Source organism: Rhinolophus hipposideros (assembly GCF_964194185.1).
Source record: "Rhinolophus hipposideros genome assembly, chromosome: 9".
Classification (NCBI taxonomy): domain Eukaryota; kingdom Metazoa; phylum Chordata; class Mammalia; order Chiroptera; family Rhinolophidae; genus Rhinolophus; species Rhinolophus hipposideros.
Window position 1 is genome coordinate 12,854,849 of NC_138055.1, and position 20,044 is coordinate 12,874,892.

At 47.1% G+C, this 20,044-nt stretch overlaps 1 protein-coding gene across 1 annotated transcript in view; it reads left to right on the forward strand.

Annotated features, from left to right (window-relative positions):
• The window catches only part of SYN3 (synapsin III), a 417,649-nt gene that overhangs the window by 344,943 nt on the left and 52,662 nt on the right, over positions 1-20,044 (forward strand). Inside the window, exon 7 of the mRNA XM_081059169.1 lies at positions 3,015-3,077. Within this exon, the coding sequence (XP_080915295.1) occupies positions 3,015-3,077 (63 nt within the window). The remainder of the gene's footprint in view (positions 1-3,014; positions 3,078-20,044) is intronic.

Sequence of the window (20,044 nt, forward strand, 5' to 3'; positions counted from 1 at the left end):
AGGACACATGTATTAGTTTCCTATGGCTGCTCTAACAAATTTAGCAGCTTACAAGCACACCCCTTTATTATATCACAGTTCTATAGATCACAAATCCAGGATGGCATGCAAGGTTTTCTGCTCAGTGTCTCAGGAAGCCAAAATGGAGGTGCCAGCATGCTGCGTTCTCCTTGGAAGCTCAAGAGTTTGTTCCAAGCTCATTCTTGTTATTGGCAGAATTCAGTGCTTTGTAACTGGCGGTCTGAGGTCTGCATTTCCTTGCTGGCTGTCAGCCAGGGGCTGCCTTCAGTTTCTGGAGGCTGCCCACATTCCTTCTCACGTGGTTACCTCCATCTCAAAGCAGGAATGAAGTGTTGACTCTTTCTCATGCTCTGAATCTCTCTGCCTTCTCTTCTGCCACAGGTTCCTATGATGTGATTAGGCCTTCCCAGATAAACTCCCTATTTTAAGGTCCCCTGTACCATATAACATAGAACAATTCTTGTGTGACATCGTATGATGATCTCAGCCCATTCACAGCCTCCAGAGATTGGGTTGGGACATCCTGGGCAGTTTTCCTAGAAATTCTACCTATCATAACATGGTAACACGGAGGCTAGGCAAGATTATTGCTAAGGTTCCTTCAGATTCAAACTGCCAGCCTTTAATTACCTCTGATTACTCCTTCTGGTGTAGCTCCTTGGTTTTCCTTTGTTGGATTTCATTGCCTTCCCTCCCATACTACCCCGTATGCCAAGCTGGGACCTCTGCTCTCCTTCCTCCATCATCCAGACTTTCTTTACCTCCCTCCTTGCCCCACAAAGTTAGAATCCATTCCTTTCTCCTTTCAATTCTACTCAACACTTTGAGCTTGAAATTCCACTTGGTGCTAAGCAACTTTACACTCCTTATTTCATTTCTCCTTCCCCCAACAATCCGGTGAGTTGGCCACTATTAGCTCCATTTTGCAGATTAGAGAGCTAAGGTTCAGAGAGGTTAGTTATCTAGCCCAAGATTAAACAGAGTAAGTTTAACTGCAACACACATGTTCTTTCCAGTACTTATCAGTGTGTGGTGAAATGAACGGGCTGGCAGGGGTGGAGAGGAAGAGAGAGCACACCTATTTCCTCTCACCACAAGCCCCACGTTAAAATGCAGCCCCCCCCCAAAAAAGACCATCAGAAAATACACCAAAACAGTTAAAAGTCTGAGGGTGATTTGTGTTGTCTTTTTTATACATAATAATGACATTAACACTTTATTCTATTTTCCAGACTGTTTATAGTGTGTACATATTGCCTCTGGAATCAAAACTACTGACTCTCTTTAAAGATGCATTTGTTAAAAAAAAAAAAAAAAAAAAAAAAAAAGATGCATTTGTTTGCTCTAGACACCAGGATATGCCTCTAGCCTGAATAAGGCTGAATAAGCCTGAATAAGGGAAACTGTTTTACTCAGCATCTCCTGCAGGAAGCCACGATGCTAGACTTGATCAGAAACCATTCACATCAAGCTTAGAATCTGCCAAACCCAAGTTCACCCCCTCCCAGCAGCTGCCTTGAGTCTCAGTTGTCCTATCTGTGAAATGGTAATGAAATACCTTCTCTAGGACACTAAACTTTGGGTGATGAGCACACAATGCAATCTACAAATGTCATGTTAGAGTATTGTACCCTTGAAACTTACGTAGTCTTATTAACCAATATCACCCCAATATATTTACTTAAAAAAGAATACCTTCCCCACTTGCCTCATAGTGGGGGTAAAATGAGATGAGGTCTATCGAATGGCTTTGTGACCCACTGCCAACCCTTCTGTGGCCACTACAGCAGCTCTTCCATAGCAGAATAGGAACTGGGCACCAAGAGGGAAGAGCTGGCTTCCTCCTGTCAAGGCTCCCAGAGGGTCAGAACAGACAGCACTGTCAGGGGACCATCTAGGACAGAATGACAGGTGCCAGAACAGACAACTGTGCAGCATAGTGAGTTGGACATGATTTCCCCTGGCTGAGGCTGCCCAGGCAGGGGGCAACATGTTATGACTAAGTAACTGGAAGGGATAAGTTCTGCCTCGAGCAACTCCAAATATACCTCTAGACACAAGTAAGCTTGTCTCAGACAGCATATGAGCAGCGTGAAGGAGGACATGCAGAGCCTAGGTCGGCGTGTTCCTGGTTCCCTTGCTTCCCAGTTGAGCGACCGTGGGCCTGGGCGTGGGCAAGCACCTGATCTTTTGAGCCCTACTCTCCTGTGTGTCACCGGGGAAAGCGCACATGCCTTGTAGGTCTTGCCCAGAGCACTGATTAAAGGACAGATTCTGTGTAAGTGCCTCCCCTGGGTCAGGCAGTATTCTTGGGGCTGGGGGTGCAACGGGGAACCAACCAGGCCAGGCTGCTGCCCTCGTAAGTGTAACTCTCTAAGGGAGATCACACAGGGTACTCATTCAGCACATGGCCTCACACTGTGCAGCCAATAAATGTTTGTGCCCCTGGTGGGCAGAGCCCCTATTATTAGGAAACCTCACTGGGTGACCTGGACAGGGCTTGGGGGAGGGAATGACAGTTTCCAAATATTCAAAGGTCATGGGGGAAATAACATAACAAGAAGAATAACAAAGCTGTCATTCATTGAACACTAAAAATGTAAGGTCTTCACACGCAATCACTCATTTACTCCTCACAGCAAGCCTGTGGGGTGGATACCCATCATCCCCATTTTACAGATGAAGAAACTGAGGTACAGATCCATGCTTGTCAGAGGATTTGAAACCCATCCGTTTGCTCCCCTCTGCCATTTCTCCAGATTGGTGGATGCCATGGGCAGACTGGTTTGAAGAGCTGGAACTCCCTTTGCAAGCCAGAAGCACTGGCATTTGGGGTGTTTGAGCCACACGGCAGGACGCCCTCTGTCAAGGTATTCTTGTGGGGATTCCTGACAATGTCGGATGACTGGATCTTTCTACAGAGCAGGCAGGGCCCAGAGCCTTTCGGAGAAGCTCTGAGATAATAATGAAGCATTTCCTCTTGTCTTTTTCAGCTCACAGCCCCTCACTTCCCTGTGGTGGTCAAGCTGGGACATGCCCACGCCGGAATGGGAAAGGTATGAGAAGCAGCTCTTGTCGCTCACATTAATACCCACACAGCTTCCTCAGACTACCTGTGCCCCTCTCTCTGTCCCCCACCATCCCCACCGTAGCCCATCTGCCCAGAACAGTGTTAGAAGAGCCCAGAATGCAGTCGTCTCTCCCCTTCCCAGCCTACCTCCCTCCAAGCTCATATAGCGTGGAACCTCTCTCCAGCTCAGTCCACACTTGCAGAAACCTACCTGGAATTACTAGCTAATTGTTTCCTATGATTGTGGCTTCAGGGAAATGAACGTAAAGCATTTTGTACATGGTGATTCTTCTGTTCCTGTCATCTCCATGGCTACACTGGAAGCTCAGGTCTTGCGTCTTTATCACCGGCAGCAAATATCTAGAAAGTGGCAGATTCATATGGTTCCCTGGAGGAAGTCCCTGGAGTCAGTTAGCTGCTGCAAAAGTAAATTCATATATTTTACACAGTCACAGCTGACATATTATGGCAAACTGTATTGGTCAGATTTTTTTTGTCCAAATGTAGAAACTCAACTCAGATTTGGGGGCCAAAGATAATTCATTGGTTCAAGCCGTTGGAAAGTCTGAAGTACTTCTTGATAGGTCAAGACAGAGCTGGCTCCAGGAGTGCAAATGACATCGTCAGAGCTCAGTTTCCTCTGTCTCTGGACTCTGTTTGTCTCTACTTGGTGTTTTCTTCAGATAGTCAACATGGCTGTGGGTGGCCCACCCTGGTCCCTAAGCTCACCATTCCAAAGGAAGCGAGGCCTGGCTTCTTTCCAGCATCTTTATATCTGAGCTCATGGAGGGACATTGATCAGCCTTTCCTCTAGTAAGCTGATAGGGAGATGTATTCAGCCCCACTCAAACCATAGGGATCAGGGTCTCCACAGGAAATGGACGTTGACTCCTAAGTAAGGGGCATGGGAGTGAGAGGAAGTGGGAGACGGAGCTGCCACAGGCCACCTCTCAAACTTCTGGCTCCAATAGAACTGTGTGCGAACATGTGGCTCTCTGTGACTGCATTGGAGGGACCTGACCCCAAGCACGAAGCCCAACACAGGGGATCCTGGATAAAGGACAGCAGGAACCAGGAGAAACCTTGTTCTGAGAAGGCCCAGCCCAGGCCCTTGCACCTTTGTTCTTCCTTACCCTGCTGTGCCTTCTGTATCGTCTCCTCCCATCTAAACTCCATCCCCTTCAGGTAGCAAAGAATGGAAAGGGCCAGGCAGGTCAGGGCCTGACCCCAGCTCTGACGTTGATGTGAACTTGAGCAAGTTGCCACCTGACTTCTCTTGGCCCCTTCATCGGTAGAATGATGATAATTCTAAAAATCATCTTTAAAATGAATCCTCCCTCCATGCTACGTCTCCCTAAAGGGCAGGGACTTTTGCCAGTTTGCCCATTACATATCCCACAACAGCCCCGCAGTTTGTTGGGTGAGTGGATGCATGAGTGAATCCTGCTTTACGACCCTGTGTCTGTTCCCCACGGCCTCTCCTCCCAACCCCTCCCTCTGCTGAGGCTGCCATCCCTGGGGGCCCCCAATGACTGCTAATCCAGCGGGCACTTTTCAGCCCAGACCTGAATCGCCCTCTCTATATCATAAAGCTGCTGGCCACCCCTTCTGTCCCGAAACTTTTTCTTCAGTGACCTCCAATTCCTGCTCCTCCGTACACCCTCCTCCCCTCTCTCTGACCACTCCTTCAGTTTCCTTCAAGGACCTTTCTTCCCACTCCATTTTTAACTGTCTATTTCATCAGCACACGCCATCTGAGCGCTCAGCTACTCCTTGGTCTTCAGCGGCCATCCACACCAACAGCCCCAAATCACATTTCCTTTCCAGAGCATTTTCCTTTTCAGGCTCTTATATCCAGTTACCTCCTCGACATCTCTACCTCGTCTCCCATGAAAACCTCAGACCATGCCCACGGTCGTCCCAGACAGCCTGCTCCCCCTTCTCATTTCATCTTCCTCCTCTTCCTGTGACCATCTCTGCGATTAGAATCATGTCCCTCCACTGTTTCAAACAGAATCTGTAAGTCATCGCCTTGCCTCCTCCACATCCAAATAATTGGTCATCAAATCGTGTCACTTGCCCTTTATTAGTGTTTGTCAAACTTGTCCCTTTTCTTTCCACCCACTGCCACCCTGTTGGATAATTCTGGTAAAGTTAGAGGGTTCCCAAGAATTAAATTTTGTTTCTAAAACTTAAAATAATCCCAGACAGGAAGTAAAAAAGAAGGCAATACTTAAAGAGACTGTCACAATGCTGAGGAGCGGGGTGCAGGTGGGGGTTCTTCTGAAAAACTCAGGCCCAAAAGGGACTCCCAAAACATAGAAAGGAGAACACATCTCCCAGAACAGAAAATGTCACCAACCAGAATAAACTGAGGTTAGTAAAAATGCTGAGATCAAGGGAAACGGGCTTTTCTCCTACTGTTTGGAATGAGAAAACTATCAGAAAGTGTCTGGACATGCCGACTGAGCAAATGATGTCATATTCATGGCTGAGAAGGAGAAAAACAAATTGGTACCTTCCATGGTACTTCTACTTTGTCTCAAGAAGTAATTGTCTGCCTGGAGACCAGCAGGGAAAATATTTCTAGGAGAAAACTGGCGAAGAGGTTGTCAGTGAGCTCGGTGTTAGTAGAAATCCGCCTAGCACACTGTGGATGAAAGCGCTGACCCATCCTCAATTATATTTTGCTCCTTTGTTCATGTATATTGATTGGTGCCCGCTCTGTGTTGAGAATCAAAAGATGAATAGGACCCAGTCCCTGCTCTCAAGGAATTGGGGAGACAGTCACATAAATAAATAAGTATAATGTGTGTTGGGGGCCTGATCGAAGGCAGTGCATGGAGTATGGGGATTTTAATGTAAGTTGAAGGAAGGAGCTTAAGTCCACCTAGGGGATGGAAAGATGGAAAAAACTCCCACATTCGGGAAACTGTAGGTGATTTGGTGTGTCTGGAAATGTAAGGAATTCTAACAAACAAGAAAGACTTACAGATAAGAGATGGATGTTATATTGTTAAAACAAGAACAGTAGAAATCAAAATATAGTGAAATACTATGCATTTTGGGGAGCACTGGGGTCAGAGGTAATCGTGGGGGAGCTCCATGAGTTCTTTAGAAATCAATCAAACTAGACCAGTGGTTCTTATGAGGGGAAGATGGATTCTGCCCCCCAGGAGGCACTTGGCCATGTCGACAGGCAATTTGGGTTGTCACAGCTAGGGATAAGGGACGTTCTGCTGGCACCTGGCATCTACCAGTGGAGGGCAAGGATGCTGCTGGGCATCCTACAGTCCCTAAGACAGCCCCCGACCCCCCACCAAAGAATGATACAACCCACAAAGCCAGCGGTGCCAAGGTTGAGAAACCCTGGACAAAACTAATTTCCTTTCCTTTTTCCTCTGTCGGAAGTTTTGCCAGCCTGTCAACCAGAGGAAACAGTGGTTATGACAGACTTCAATATGTCTGTTCCAAAGAATTCTAACTATTCAGGATGTTAAGGGTTACTTTGGTCAAATAGATTTGGAAGTCTCTCTGCGTTACAGTAAGTTCTATTGCAGACATTCTCAGAGTCATACATGTTGTTCATATCCGTTGTAGGGGTAAAAGAACAGGAAGAAGTATGCAGGATTTCCCAGACTTACCTGACCTCAGAAACCTTTGATCATCTTTCTATTGAGGTGCTTGTGCTTTTATTAATTTGTAAAAACTCTTTGTGTGTTAAGCATACTAATCTTTTGTGATACTCTGCAACTATTCTTCCCTATTTGACAGTGACATGTCCGTTTTATTATTCAGTTTTTCACCATTTTCGAAGTTGTTTTCCATGGAGTCAAATGTTTCCATTGGGAGGCATTATGGTATAGTGGCTAAGGGTATTGATCTGAATCTAGGTTACACCACCTGTTGTGAGACCTTGGGAAAACGACTTCGCCTCCCCGCCTCAGTTTCTTTTTATGTCAAATGAAGATAATAGGAGACACCTCACACTTTCTTTGTGAGGATTAGGAGACTACGCGCGTGCTCAGTGCCTGGGACCCGGGACACTCCTTAAATATGAGCTGCCATTATCGTTAAGAATGTTTGAACCTACTCTGGGGACCCCAAACCCAACTGCAGTCCCTAAGGGAGATATCACTAAGCAGCAGCCTCTGTCAGAGACTTTATTTCATTTGGCTACAAGTTCAATATGAGTCAGACGCGTCGGGAGTTGCCAAAACCTTTAATCCACAAATACCCAATACATAGATGAAAATGGGCTTCAACCTCATTAGTCATTAGGGACATGTCAGTTCAAAGCACAACGAGATGCCACTATAGAACCACCAGAGTAGTGAAAATGAAAAAGATTAATAATACTAAGTGTTGGCGAGCACGTGAAAGAGGGGGAACACACACACACACACACACACACACACACACACACACACACACGCAGTGAGCGCAAGTATGAATTGATACAAATGGTTCAGGGTTCAGCTTCATATTTCACTGAGCTGAAGTCACACAGTTCTTCTTTTGGGTAGGCCCAGCCTAAATGTGTGCACGTGTGCCCCAAAGTTTATAGCAGCTTGTTCGTTGTTGCCAAAACCCAGACGTAGCACATGTGTCCAAATACTAGAATAGATCCGTAAATTACAGTATATTCAGACAAATGGAAAATGTCCCACAATGAAGACGTATGCACTACAACGATAGACAGCAACATGTGTGAATCTGACAAACTCGCCATTGAGTGAAATAAGTGAAATACAAAAGCCTTCCTATTTATATGACTCCATTTATACAAAATCCAAAACCCAGGGGCACTACACTGTAGTGTTACGTGGGATGCACATTTTGACGATAAAGCTTTGTTAAAAGCAAGAAAATTGTTCCCATACAAGAGTAGACGTGACCTTTGTGGGGCTGGACAGAGTGTGCATTGGGATGAGGGTGGGAGAAGTTCTAGTTCTTGGCTTGGGTGGTGGTTATGTGGATGGTGGCTTTGCGGTGGCGGATTGAACTGTCGTTTGTGCACTGTGCGATTCTTCATATAAGTGTTATATTTTGAAGTAAACTAAGGTTTTAAACATGCTATCCACTCTCAGGATATGTTCGTGGAGATCTGATATCCAGAGATCTGATATCCACTGGTCAGGCCAAGGGCAGAAGATTGTGTTGGGATCCAGGCTGTACGTCAGTGCTGGATGTCTGAGAGAGCCGTTGACGAATGAGTGTGTCCAGGGAAAACGGAACTGCAAAGAAGGGAAGAGGCATGGAGCCCGGAAGGACTAGAGAGGGTGTGGCCAGCACCTCAGGGTCATGGAGAATTGTCATGAGAGGGAAGATGGGACTAGTCCACATCACATCTAGCAGGCAAAGCTGGGAGCAAAGTTAGGGCGAAACGGATGTCAGTTGTGTTGCAACTGCGTAGCCATCAGAGGTGAACGTTGATGGAGTGGACAGCCTCTTTAGGTAGGAGGTTCTCGTCGTTGCAGAGCTGGAGCAAAGATGAATACATAATAGAGAGTTTCGGGGGAATTTCAGCATTGTGTGAGATTCTTAGCCTGAGATGTTGGAACGCCCCGAAGTTGAGACAAATCGGTGTAAACACTGATGTGTGGATATGGTGTGAACATTTGGAGATGGAGGGTGAGAAGAGGGTCTATAACTTTTCTCAGCTTCTCACAGGGGCCTGTGGACCCTCCCAAAGGTTAAAACATCAGCGAGATGACTCCCATGTTATCTTCATTGATGAGAATCTGTGGTTTTTCTCTATATTAAGAACGGTCTATTGAAAGCAATGGCGTGAAATCACGTTGCCATCACTAGAATTAGAAGCCAAGTTTAAGGCCCACTGCCAGGATAGTGTCAGGATAAGGTTTGTAGAAGCTGGAGTCAGGGTTTCTGGTTGGAATCAGATTTACCATTTACAGGTTATGTGGCCTTAGGTAAGTTTCTTTAAAAAAAAAATATATATCTCTCTCTGTGCCTCAGTTTCCCCACCTTTAAAAATCCACTACAAATATAAACTTATTCTGATGACTTCGCTGCTTATTGCGGCAGCATCCCCAGGAGAGGCAGAGATAAAAAACGAAGTCACCCCACCCCCACTCCCAGGTGTCGCTTTATCCTTACTTCAGAGATTCAGACTTTTAGGGTTTGAACCCCAGCACCTCACTTAGAAGAAAACAACCTGAGGCTGCAGAGAGAAGGGTCTCGCCCAAAGCCTCACAGCAGGGCAGCATCTCCAATAACAGAACAGGAAGGAAAAGAGAGACCTTTGAGATTATTCAGCCCCATCCCATACTTTACAGATAAAAGCAGTAGTAGTGATAAGAACCACAAAATAGTAAAAGCTAATGCTCTGTCAAGTTTTCTCAGTGCAGGCATTGTTCTAAGTGCTTTTTATCTATTCAATCATCGAGTGCAATCCTCGTTTTCACCCTGTGAGGAAGATACTATTGGTATCCCCATGAGGAAACTGAGGCACAGGGAGTAAGTGGTGGAATTGGGATACAACCCCAGGCAATCTGGCTCCAGCGCAGAAGCTCAGAGAGGTGAAGGCCATTGCCACGGTCACAGGTATCCTAACACTTCCCCCTGCATGCACAGGGTTTGTTGTCCTTCTAAAGAGAGCCTGGAGTAGAATGACAGGGTTGAGTCACCCCTGCAGACAGCCTGTCTGTTCTGGGGTATCGAGGTGGCAGCTCCTAAACACGATGTTTCTGCCAGCCAGACATCATGCACACTCCTGTGTGGCCAGGGCTGCTGCTGTCATCAGCTCCAAGTGACCTGGACTCTGGTCTCTTCTCTTAGGCTGACTCACTCAATGAGCTTTCCCGGCACTGTCACTTTTTTTAAGTGGGAGTAGGTGGCCTAATAACATGGTAATGGAGAGGGAGGATTAGAAAATGAGCAAATGGAGGGATGGAGCCCAGGGGAACAGTTAAGAAATGAAAAGGTTCACCAGCATCTGAGAGCCCGTCAGAGAGGAGAGTCACTCTGTTTAATGCTCAGCAGAAACCAAGTCAAGTGAGAGCAGGGGAAAGGCCCCAGTCTACAAGGAATTCCAGGGCAGGAGGGAACCTCCACCCACTCTACTGCCCTCTCTCTCACCTCCCACCTACCCTGCCTCTCCCTTTAGATGAGATGACCACTGGCCTCATTTATTCTCTGCTTCTCTTGAGCACAATGGGCCCTTTGGAGGGGACCTATCAGTCCTTTACACCTTAATGAAAATTGTGAGCACTGCTCCCTTCTCAGAGACTCCAGCATGAGGTTGTGGTCTCTACACGCGCAATGTACGCTGTCCATCCTCATTACTCATGGATTCCATATTTACACATTCACAGAGCAGCAAATAATTCCAGTTGTCCAACCTGCCATGTTCCTAACTGAGGTCAGTCAAGGAATGTTCTGCCTTCTGTCTCAGCTCCCGCACTGTAAACAAGTGCCCGCTGCTCAGTCTATGTAGTGCCACACCTCCACATTCTTTTTGATGGTGATTTCATTGGATAAAATGCCCCCCAAGAGTAGTGCTGAAGTGCTGTCTCGTGTTCCTGAGTGCAAGGAGACTGAGGTGTCTTATGGAGAAAATAAGTGTTTGATAAGCCTCATTCAGGCAGGAGTTACATAGAGCTGTTAGCTATGAATTCAATGTTAATGAAGCAACAAAAGATAGTAAGTGAGGTGTCTTTAAACGGAAACATACCTAAAATAAGGTTCTGTATTGCTCAGTTGCTAAAAATGTTGTGACTAGAGAGGCTTAAAGGAAACTAACTCTGTCTTACCCCTAGGAGCACGGTTCAGTATTCATTAATTCAGTGGGAATTGTGTGTGTGTGTGTGTGTGTGTGTGTGTGTGTGTGTGTGTGTACACTATCTGTACTGTCGATGTAAGAAATGTCCAAACCTTTAGAGGATTTTCATAAGATTTTCTTTGAGCCAAACAGATGACAATGCCAGAAAGATCTCAAATGCTCCAGAGAATGACAATTTTGCCGTTTCTTTTCCACATTCGGAATTAGGTAAGGAACAGAAGGAAGATGGTGTGAAGGGGAAGTGGGAGAAAGCAAAGGCAGGGGTCAGATGACAGGACAGTTCAAAAAGATTACGTGCCTCCTGGAGGGTGGTTACAGTTTTGCCCTCAAGGGGTCTGGAAAAGGGGATGACTTCTGGCATTTCCAAGGTGTGTTAACCGAGAAGCACGAGGACAGTACACAGGGCTGGCTTAACCCTTTTACTAAAGAGGTCATACTCGCAGGCCTGGGGCGTGACTACCCACCGGGACCTGCCCAGTAAGGAATTTAAGATCAGATCACCTGGGGAGGTTACTCTTGGTCACTGAACTTGTACATACCCCCTTTTACGTACACAGTACCTATGTGTACATTACGTACACATTATGTACACAGTACATCACACACATACATACGTTTCTGTAAAGAATCCTGAAGATCTGTTTCTTCCTTTGGATGCCAAAATGCCATCCAGGATTCTGAACACAAACAGAAGCAAAGTAAAACAGTCATTTTATGAGTCTGTCTGGCCTGATGTTTATCATATTGAAGACAAAATCTCCTGGTTCATCAACTCATTTTTTTTTATAAGGGTTTAAGGCTAAGATCTCTATTTGGAGTACTTCCTCTCCCAGTTCCCATATGCTTGCACCATCCTTGGTTCACTGGAAAGAGTGTTGGTCTGTGTTCAGAAACCTGGATCCTCCTGCCAGCTCCATGCCCTGTGAGGCCAGAAGAATCCACCTGGGCAAGTCATTTAAACACATAAATGCAGTGTGTCACATATATCAAACAGGCATGATTTTCCTCCCCCAGTGACTTGGAAGAGCTAGTGAGTAAAATACAAAACGTAAAATGCATTTTTTTTCAATGCAAAGCGTGCATTGAAAAGTCTGAAGCTCCATGTAAACGGGAGATGGGTTGGTGAGTGAAGGACGGGGATGGGCCTTGGATTCGGACCTCCCTGGTTCTGCTCTGGACGCTGCCATTTGCCAGCACTGTGACCTTGAGTGAATTCCTTGACTTCTCCAGGGTAAGTCAAAGCAGATGAGACAGATGAATAGAAGAAGAGAGGGAGGGTGTTCACAATTCCTGAGTGCGCCTGCACCAGGATACATGCCTTCAGCATCTCCTCTAACCCTTAGAGGGTCGTTTTGCCTAAGGTCACAGGTAAGTGGTAGAAGGGGGATTCCAACGGATATGTTCAGCCCTTTTCTTCCTGCTGCCTGGGACCCTCAGGGATGCCCTGATGAAATCATTTCTTCCCCTTTGAAGGCGACCAGCCAACTTAAATGGAGAGTTGATTTATAAAGAATTTCACAGGTCTCCACCCAAGAAACATGTCAGTACCTTGGAGACCAGCATGACCTTTGCATATGAACTATTCTTGTTTGGTGGACTGACCTCACCCCGGGCCTGAAGCCAAGACTAAGAACATTCGTGCAAGAGACCGAGAAGAAGAAAAAGACTACCACCCTTGGCACTGTGTTTGAAAGGCTGCGTACTGCCTCACCACCTACAAGCCCCATTTTGTCACCTGACAGACTCATCTGGAAAGAAGACATTACCTGCTCTTGTGTGCACTCACCACACAGCCCCTCCATGAAAGACAGAATATGTTTGAACCGACAAACATTGAGAAGAAGAGTTCCTTTTTTGCCCTCTTCCTCTGTTTCCCTGGCAATGTGTGTTGATCCATCCTTGCATTGAATGTAACAAAGGCCAGAGAAGTTCATCCCCTTAGAGCCTCTCAGAAGGAGGAGGAGGAGCACACACCCTGAGGGTGGGGAGCCTTCCGTGTAACTTACCACAGTTTGAATGCCAGCTCCTTCCTTTTTCCCCAGCATGAGATAGTTGTGTCCAATCTACAACTACCCCATATTGGGAGCCCGTTCCGGCTCCAGCAGTCCTCTGAGGTAGGTCCTGGTACCACCACACTCATTTAACAGATGAGATAAGCAGAGGCCAAGGAGGCCAGATGAGTTGCACCAGGTCACACATGGCATGCTGTGAGGCTGCACGTACTTTCCACGGGTCCTGGCGCTCAAGCCAGAGCGGGGCAGCCTCCAGAGAGTTCCACCAGCCTGTGTGGAGGGCAGCCTATGTGTCCACTGAGGCCTTCCTCGGCCAAAGTGTGCAGAGACGGCCCATTCTTATTATCGGCCAGCAAGAGAAGCGATGTCCTGAAACAAGCGGAGGCCACCTGCCTCCCTGGGGCACAGCCCCGGGCAGCCTCCCACCACACTTCCGGGAAGCAAAAGCGGCCACATCTCTGGCTTCTTGGGAATGGCTCCACTTGGGGGCAGCTGGCTTCACTGCTGACAGGTGGCAGTGGCAGGGTTGTTTGTGGGGGGAAGTCAGAGAAAGGTGTAAACAGTGGGTTTATTACAGTTTGGAGTGTGTGTGTGTGTGTGTGTGCACGCGCACGTACACACATGCTTGCATATGCACACGTTTTTGGGGGCAAGGTGAGCAGACGTCTTAGACACAATTATCAGCAGCCTCTAATAAGCCTCCAAACAGATGAGGCTGTTCTCCTGCCTCGACTCCTGGCCTCCGGCCCTAAGAAACCTCTGCACCAACACCTCACTGTCCAGGAGTGAGGCCAGAAGATGTGAGGGAGGCAGTGTGGTGGGACAGTGAGTGCTTTTGACGAGGCTTTTGCACGTCATGATACCATAGAAGATGGTTGTATTTAGGGGACTCATTGGGGCCGATGGAGGAGGCTGCTCGCAGCCGAAGAGAAGGGCCTGGGGCAGGCGGAGGGAGGTGCGGTCCCAGCCACCCTGAGGGAGAAGGAAACAGCAGGAAAGGGCACCTTTTGGGAGGCTCTGGATCGTGGACCAAGTGAGTGTAGCCCCTGAAGTCAGACCAGCCTGAGCCCCTCAACAGCCTTGCTACTCAATATGTGCTCTGTGGAAGGACCACCAGCCTTGGCATCACCCAGGAGACCCTTAAAAATGCAGAACGCAGACCTGTCTTCAGAGCTGCTGAACCAGATTCTGCATTTGAACAAGATGCCCACTGGATCCAGGCAGTCACTGTATTGAGTGGAAAGCCCAGGTGGGGTTTGTGATGACCCAGAAAGAGCACAACTCAGCCCCAGCCAGGCAAAGCCCTGAGCAACCACGCAGCCCAGGGAGGCCTGACCATCCAATTCTTTCATAAGAAGCCAGTTCTCTGGTTTCTGATAGGAATGCTCCTGGTTTTAAAATATTGGTAACTAATTTTAAAATGTTCTGAAACACCGCAGAGGCAAAATGAACCACATCCAGTGGCCACTGAACACCTTCGGGCACCAGTTGGGTGCCCCCAAATTCGGATTCTGAGTGTGCTCTTGCCCTCTCTTTACAGGAGGCTAAGGGGCCTAATGGTTGAGGCTACAGGTTGTACAACAGACCAGGGAGTTTAAATCCCAGCTCAGCCACTTCCTAGGTGTATAACTTTCGACGAGCAATTGATTCGCCGTCTATTTTCTCATCTGTGAAATGGCCCTACTACATCTCCCTAGGAGTGGGTGAGGGGTTGCCCTGCAGACTGATTGAGAAAAAGCACTTAAAATTTTTGTAGCTACTTAAGAGATGTGGATTCACTTCCTTGAGGACCTAAAGGCTTCCTACACTTTCAGGTGCCTACGGATAATCTGGAGATTTGTGCAGATTTTGATTCACAAGGCCTAAGTGGGGCCTGCCTGGGAATCTGCATTTCCAACAAGCTCCCAGGGGATGTGCTAGTCCTGCTAGTCAGGGTTCTGCACAGTTCTTCTGTACAGAGCCAGGTGGTAAATATTTTCGGCTTTCAGGCTCTACAGTATCTGTTGCAACCAGTGGACTCCTCCACTGCAGTCTGCAAGCAGCCCTGGGCAACACATAAATGAATGAGGGTGGATGTGTTCCCATGCAGCTTTATTTACGAACACTGAAATCTAAATTTTGTGTAATTTCCACGTGTCATGGAATAGCGTTCTTTTGATATTCTTTTTTCCAACCATTGAAACACAATTCTTAACTCATGGACCACCCAAAAACTGGCAGTCACTCTCAGGCCAGACGTCATTTGCAGACCCCTGCTCTGCGTCTTCAGATCTGAAGCCGTCCGCCTCCCCTGCCAGATTGTAAGCTCGCTGGGTGTACAAGCTGCACCAACGGCCTCCACCTCCCTGCCCCCAGCCTCAGCCAGCGCCCTGGACAGCGGAAAGCCCTGTCCTTCACCCTGCACAACAGGCAGGCGCCTGGGAAACTGAGGTGTTGCCTTCAGAGCTGACACTTATTAGGTACCTCCCTTCCCTTCCATTCAATCTCACAGTCACACTGTAACTCTATAAACATGTGGGCAAAAGAATCAGTGACCCGGGAGCTCAATAACAACAGAAGGAGTTTTGATTTATTAAGGGGAAGAGCAAAGGGAAGGAACCAGCAAACTGATAAGCCAGATAATTAGGCAGTTCCCTAACCAGTACATCAAACCCTCCGTTGTTCCCATCACTTCCCACCACCCCTTCCAACCCCTGGCAGCACGTGACCCAGACAGCTGGGGCAAGGACATCCTTTGAGCTCTGAATCTCAGCAGTTAGAAGGACTGGAGGAGGGGTAAAGGCTATTGAGAATTTAGGGCCAAGGGCTCTTGCATTCATCCATAAAACACTGATGGATTTGGTACCCAGCTGTTCTGAGTTAGGGACTCAGTAAGTGTTTATCGAATATTTTGGCAAATATTTATGAACATGGGTTATGTGCAAGGAGTGGGCTAGACCCTAGGAGGGAGGACTCTTGGTTAAGGTCCAGAGATGAAAAAGACATGGCTCGTGAATGCAGAGAATTTACACAGGAAAGACCCAGGTTCGTGCCAGACTATTGTCTAGGGCAGGCCCTGGCAAACGAACACCCACAGGCCAAATGCAGCCCTTGAACTGGTTTTGTTAATAAAGTTTTATTGTAACACAGCCCTGCTCATATGTGTACATATTGTCAATGGCTGCTTTCACACTAAAAGGTCAGAAATGAATAATTTTGATGGCCTTGAATGCCTAAAATATTTACCATTGTACTCTGCCCCAAAAAAGTGTGCTGATACCTGGTCTAGTGTAAAGCTTTCTAAAAATTTGAATAGCAAACCACAATCAATAATAACATTTTGCCTTGTCATCTGATTCCCAGATATTAAATATATATCTATATACATAGATATATCGAGAGAGAGAGAGAGAGAGAGAGAGAGAAGTTTGAAAGAATATTTGCCCTTTATATATACAAGGTTTTTTGATATGTTCTGCTGCATTCTATTTCATTTTTTTACATGTTGGTTGTGACCCATTAAATTTATTTAATGACCCCTTTCAAACCCACAGTTTGAAAAATACTGGTTCACTGGAAAGCAAAGCATGTTTATTCACTCATTTATTTAAGAACTACTTACTGAGTGCTTTCTCCATCCAGGCAGTATTCTAGGCACTGGAAATGCAATACTGAACACCCCAGAGCCCCTGTCCTCCTGGAGCTTACATTCTGTGGTGGGCGTAGGAGACGATAAAAGAATAAACAAAACTGTGATACGTCAGGGGACACAAAGGGCTCTGAAGACAAAAGAAACAGGAGAAGAGGGACAGAGCATGATGGGGGGTGTGATCGGGGAAGGCTTTCTGTGAGGTGGCATGTGAAGGAAAAAGAGAGTGAGCCCTGTGGACCTGCGGAGGACGGAGGACGAGCAGGGGGGGGGGGCAGGGGGGGGCAGGGCGGGGAAAGGGGGAAGGCACACACAAAGGCCCTGGGGCAGGAGCCGCCTCTGGTGTGGGAGTGAGTGCTGGCGGTGAAAAGTGGAAATAAGGCCTGAGAGTTGGGGGGAGGTGGTGGAAGAAGATCATATAGGCAATTGGTTACAGTCAAAGCAGCATGAAGTCATCTTGATAGCAGAAATAAAAGCCAAGTGCTGAGAAGGGAGTCCCGATACAACTAAATCAAGATGATGGAGGGGTCACCTTCACTGATGTATTCACTGGTCCAAAAGCCAAGTATTGTAAGTGTGTACAAGCACTATGCTGCAGCCACAAATGAACGTGGGCCCTCCTTCCTGGAGTAGGTCCCAGGCACTGGCAATTTTGTATCCCGGGGTGAAGGTAATGTGAAGCCAACATTTCAAAGCTCAGGGCTGGAGTGAGACGAGGAAGAGTCAGTGAGAGTGGAAAGGCGTCGGGGCCCGATCATAGACGCATAGTACACTGCACTCTAGAATTTGGACTTTATATTCTAGGTAAGAGACAGCCCCATTGGTGGATTTTAAGCAAAGAATGTTCATGGTTGGATTGATAAGGCAGCAGTGCGAGAAGAGAGGAGGAGTGGGAGCAAGAAGGGGGAGATTAGAACCCCTGGCACCTGTTAGGAAGAAACTGTAGCAGTTCAGAGAAGAAATAAGGGTTCGAACTTAGGCCAGAGCAGAGGTAGTGAGGAATGGCATAGGGATGCAGACAGAGGCATGGGAAAAGCTGAATTGAGAGAATTTAGGGACCGACTGGATGTCAGCAGAAGAGAAAACTGAGACTATTATGATTCCACTCACTGAAATAGGAAATCAGGAGGGATAGGCTTGAGGGGGAGACAACTGCAGTTTTTCACATTTTGAGTTTGAGGTACCTGTGGAAAATAATAATAATAATCGCAAACCATTTATTGAGCACTTACTAGGTGCGAGGCCCTGTGCTCCGTGTTTTATGTGCATTCCCTTATTAATTGTCGCAGCATCTCCATGGGATAGGGAATCTGGTTATCCCCATTTCGCAGAAGGGAAAACTGAAGCTCAGAGAAAGCTAAGTAAATGGGAAGGGTGATGACATCTGTTATGGTGTGTACATGCCACTTCGCCCAGAGCTGGGCACATGGTGAGTGCTCAGAAAATGGCAGTGTTGCTAATTATTATTTTCTTCTCGCCACCATGAGAGGGAAACACAGGTCAAGTCTTCAGGCAGGGGAACCACTCATATTTCAGATCCCTGTGCATATATAGATGTACATATATAAATGCTTGTGTGTGTGTGTGTGTGTGTGTGTGATGAGACCTCTACCCAGTGTGTTGCTGCATTTTGGTTTTGACTCTCTAATTAGGCCTCTCAAATGCCTCTTGATCTTCCCCATTCTCTAGCCCTACCCCACGCCCACCCCATAATTACTTTATATTTTTAATTTCTTCTCCAAAAGTTCATCTCGGCCTACTTGCATTTGTTCTGTGAAGTGAATTGTGTTGCAGGCTAGGCAGCCAGCGGAGGTTATTTTTCTTGTGGAGAGAAGGGGAACTTTATTATTTTTTTTCTTACTATAGTTCCTCTCGCCTGTTCCAGGGCCAAATAAACAAAGCTGCTATTCATTTCAGCATCTCTCCATCTCTATCGTGCCCAGAGCCATTTTATCAGCAGAGCCTCTCGGGCTGTCTCTCCGAGAGCCTGGAACAGCAAATAAAAATGTTCTAAAAGTGAGTGAGTGCTGTGAAAATAGAATCCCACTTAATGAGGCCACAGAGAGAAGGCTGCTGCTCTCTTGGTGAGTGTAGGAGCAAACATTATGTTTAAGGTCGTGGTTGGAAAATGCTGGCTTCTCACATGTGGCCTCAGCAAAAAGCATCAGCCAGCCCATCAATCGTCTGTGCCTCAGGGGCAAGGAGCTGAGGCAGCTGGAAAGAAAATTTAGAATCGGGCCACCTCTCTCCCAACGGCCCCTTCCTCAAGCTTATACCTCCAGGTGATGTGTCTGCCATGGCCATGCTCTTTTTGCCGCCACCCATCAATATCAACACTGATGCTACCTGTGTCCCATCCCGGACTTCCGAGTATCAGGTTGAAGGCCTGGACCCCAAACTTCCACCTAATGCTTCCTTAGTAACCACCTGGCCTTGATCTTTGGTCTCTGAGCCTTCTGTCCCGATGAGTGATAAAAACACACAATATATGAACCAAATCTATATGAAGCAGCTCCAAATGAAGGGAGATCGAGAGTCCCACTCAGCTCTTCTCCTTGCATGAGTCCACCCCCCCAAAAAAATGGGGCCCCCAAGCTTCTCCGAGGTACTTCAAGACTCCATGAAGTCCTGTTTGAAAACCACTCCCTTAGGTCAAAAGAATGCCCAGAGATCTTGGTTGCCATCCATTTGTTCATTTATTCGTTCAGAAAATAGTTCCCAAACACCTACTATGTGTAGGGAGCAAGGGATACAGGAGTGAATGTAACAGACAAGTCCTTGCTCTCACGGAGCTCCTATTGCAGGGGTATAGACAACTACAAGGTAATCTGAGATGAGTGTGAGAAAGAACAGGAGACAGGGTGAAGTCACAGAATATGACGAGGGAGTGAAAGAGCTGGTTTAGACTGGGTGATGGGAACAGGCCTCTCTGAGGAGGTGATGATGGAACAGGAGCAATGAGGAGGCGCCAGCTATGTGACGATCTGCAGAAAGAGGTTTGCTGGCAGAGAGAATAACAAGTGCAAAGGCCCTGAGGCAGCATTGAGCTTGGCCAAGTTCTAGGAACTGAAAGAGACAGTGGGGGGCAGGTGGTAGGGGATAAGGTCAGAGATCAGCAGGACCAAGGCATGCTGGTCCTTATAGATGCACGTTTATAAAACTGTAATGAGCATGGGTTTGGTTCAGATGCTTTGGGCACCCCAATGAGGCTGATTTTGTTCCCTGATGAAATACTGAAATCTGTACACATTTCTCCCTCATCGTGCAAAAGGCACTGGATGGGGAGCCAGGAGTCCTAAGTTTTAGGAAGTTCCTTTCCCTCCTTTCTAGGTTTTCCTCCCTTCCTTTCCAGAAGCTGCACCACCAGAATCAGTGACCCCGTCCCTCTCGGGGGCTTTAGTTTCCTCTTCTGTATCGTGAGTGGAGTGGGTGACATCAGAGCTCTCTTTTCCGATGAAATCCTGCATGAAACTTGAAATTATAACAGACACAACAGTAATATTAGCTGT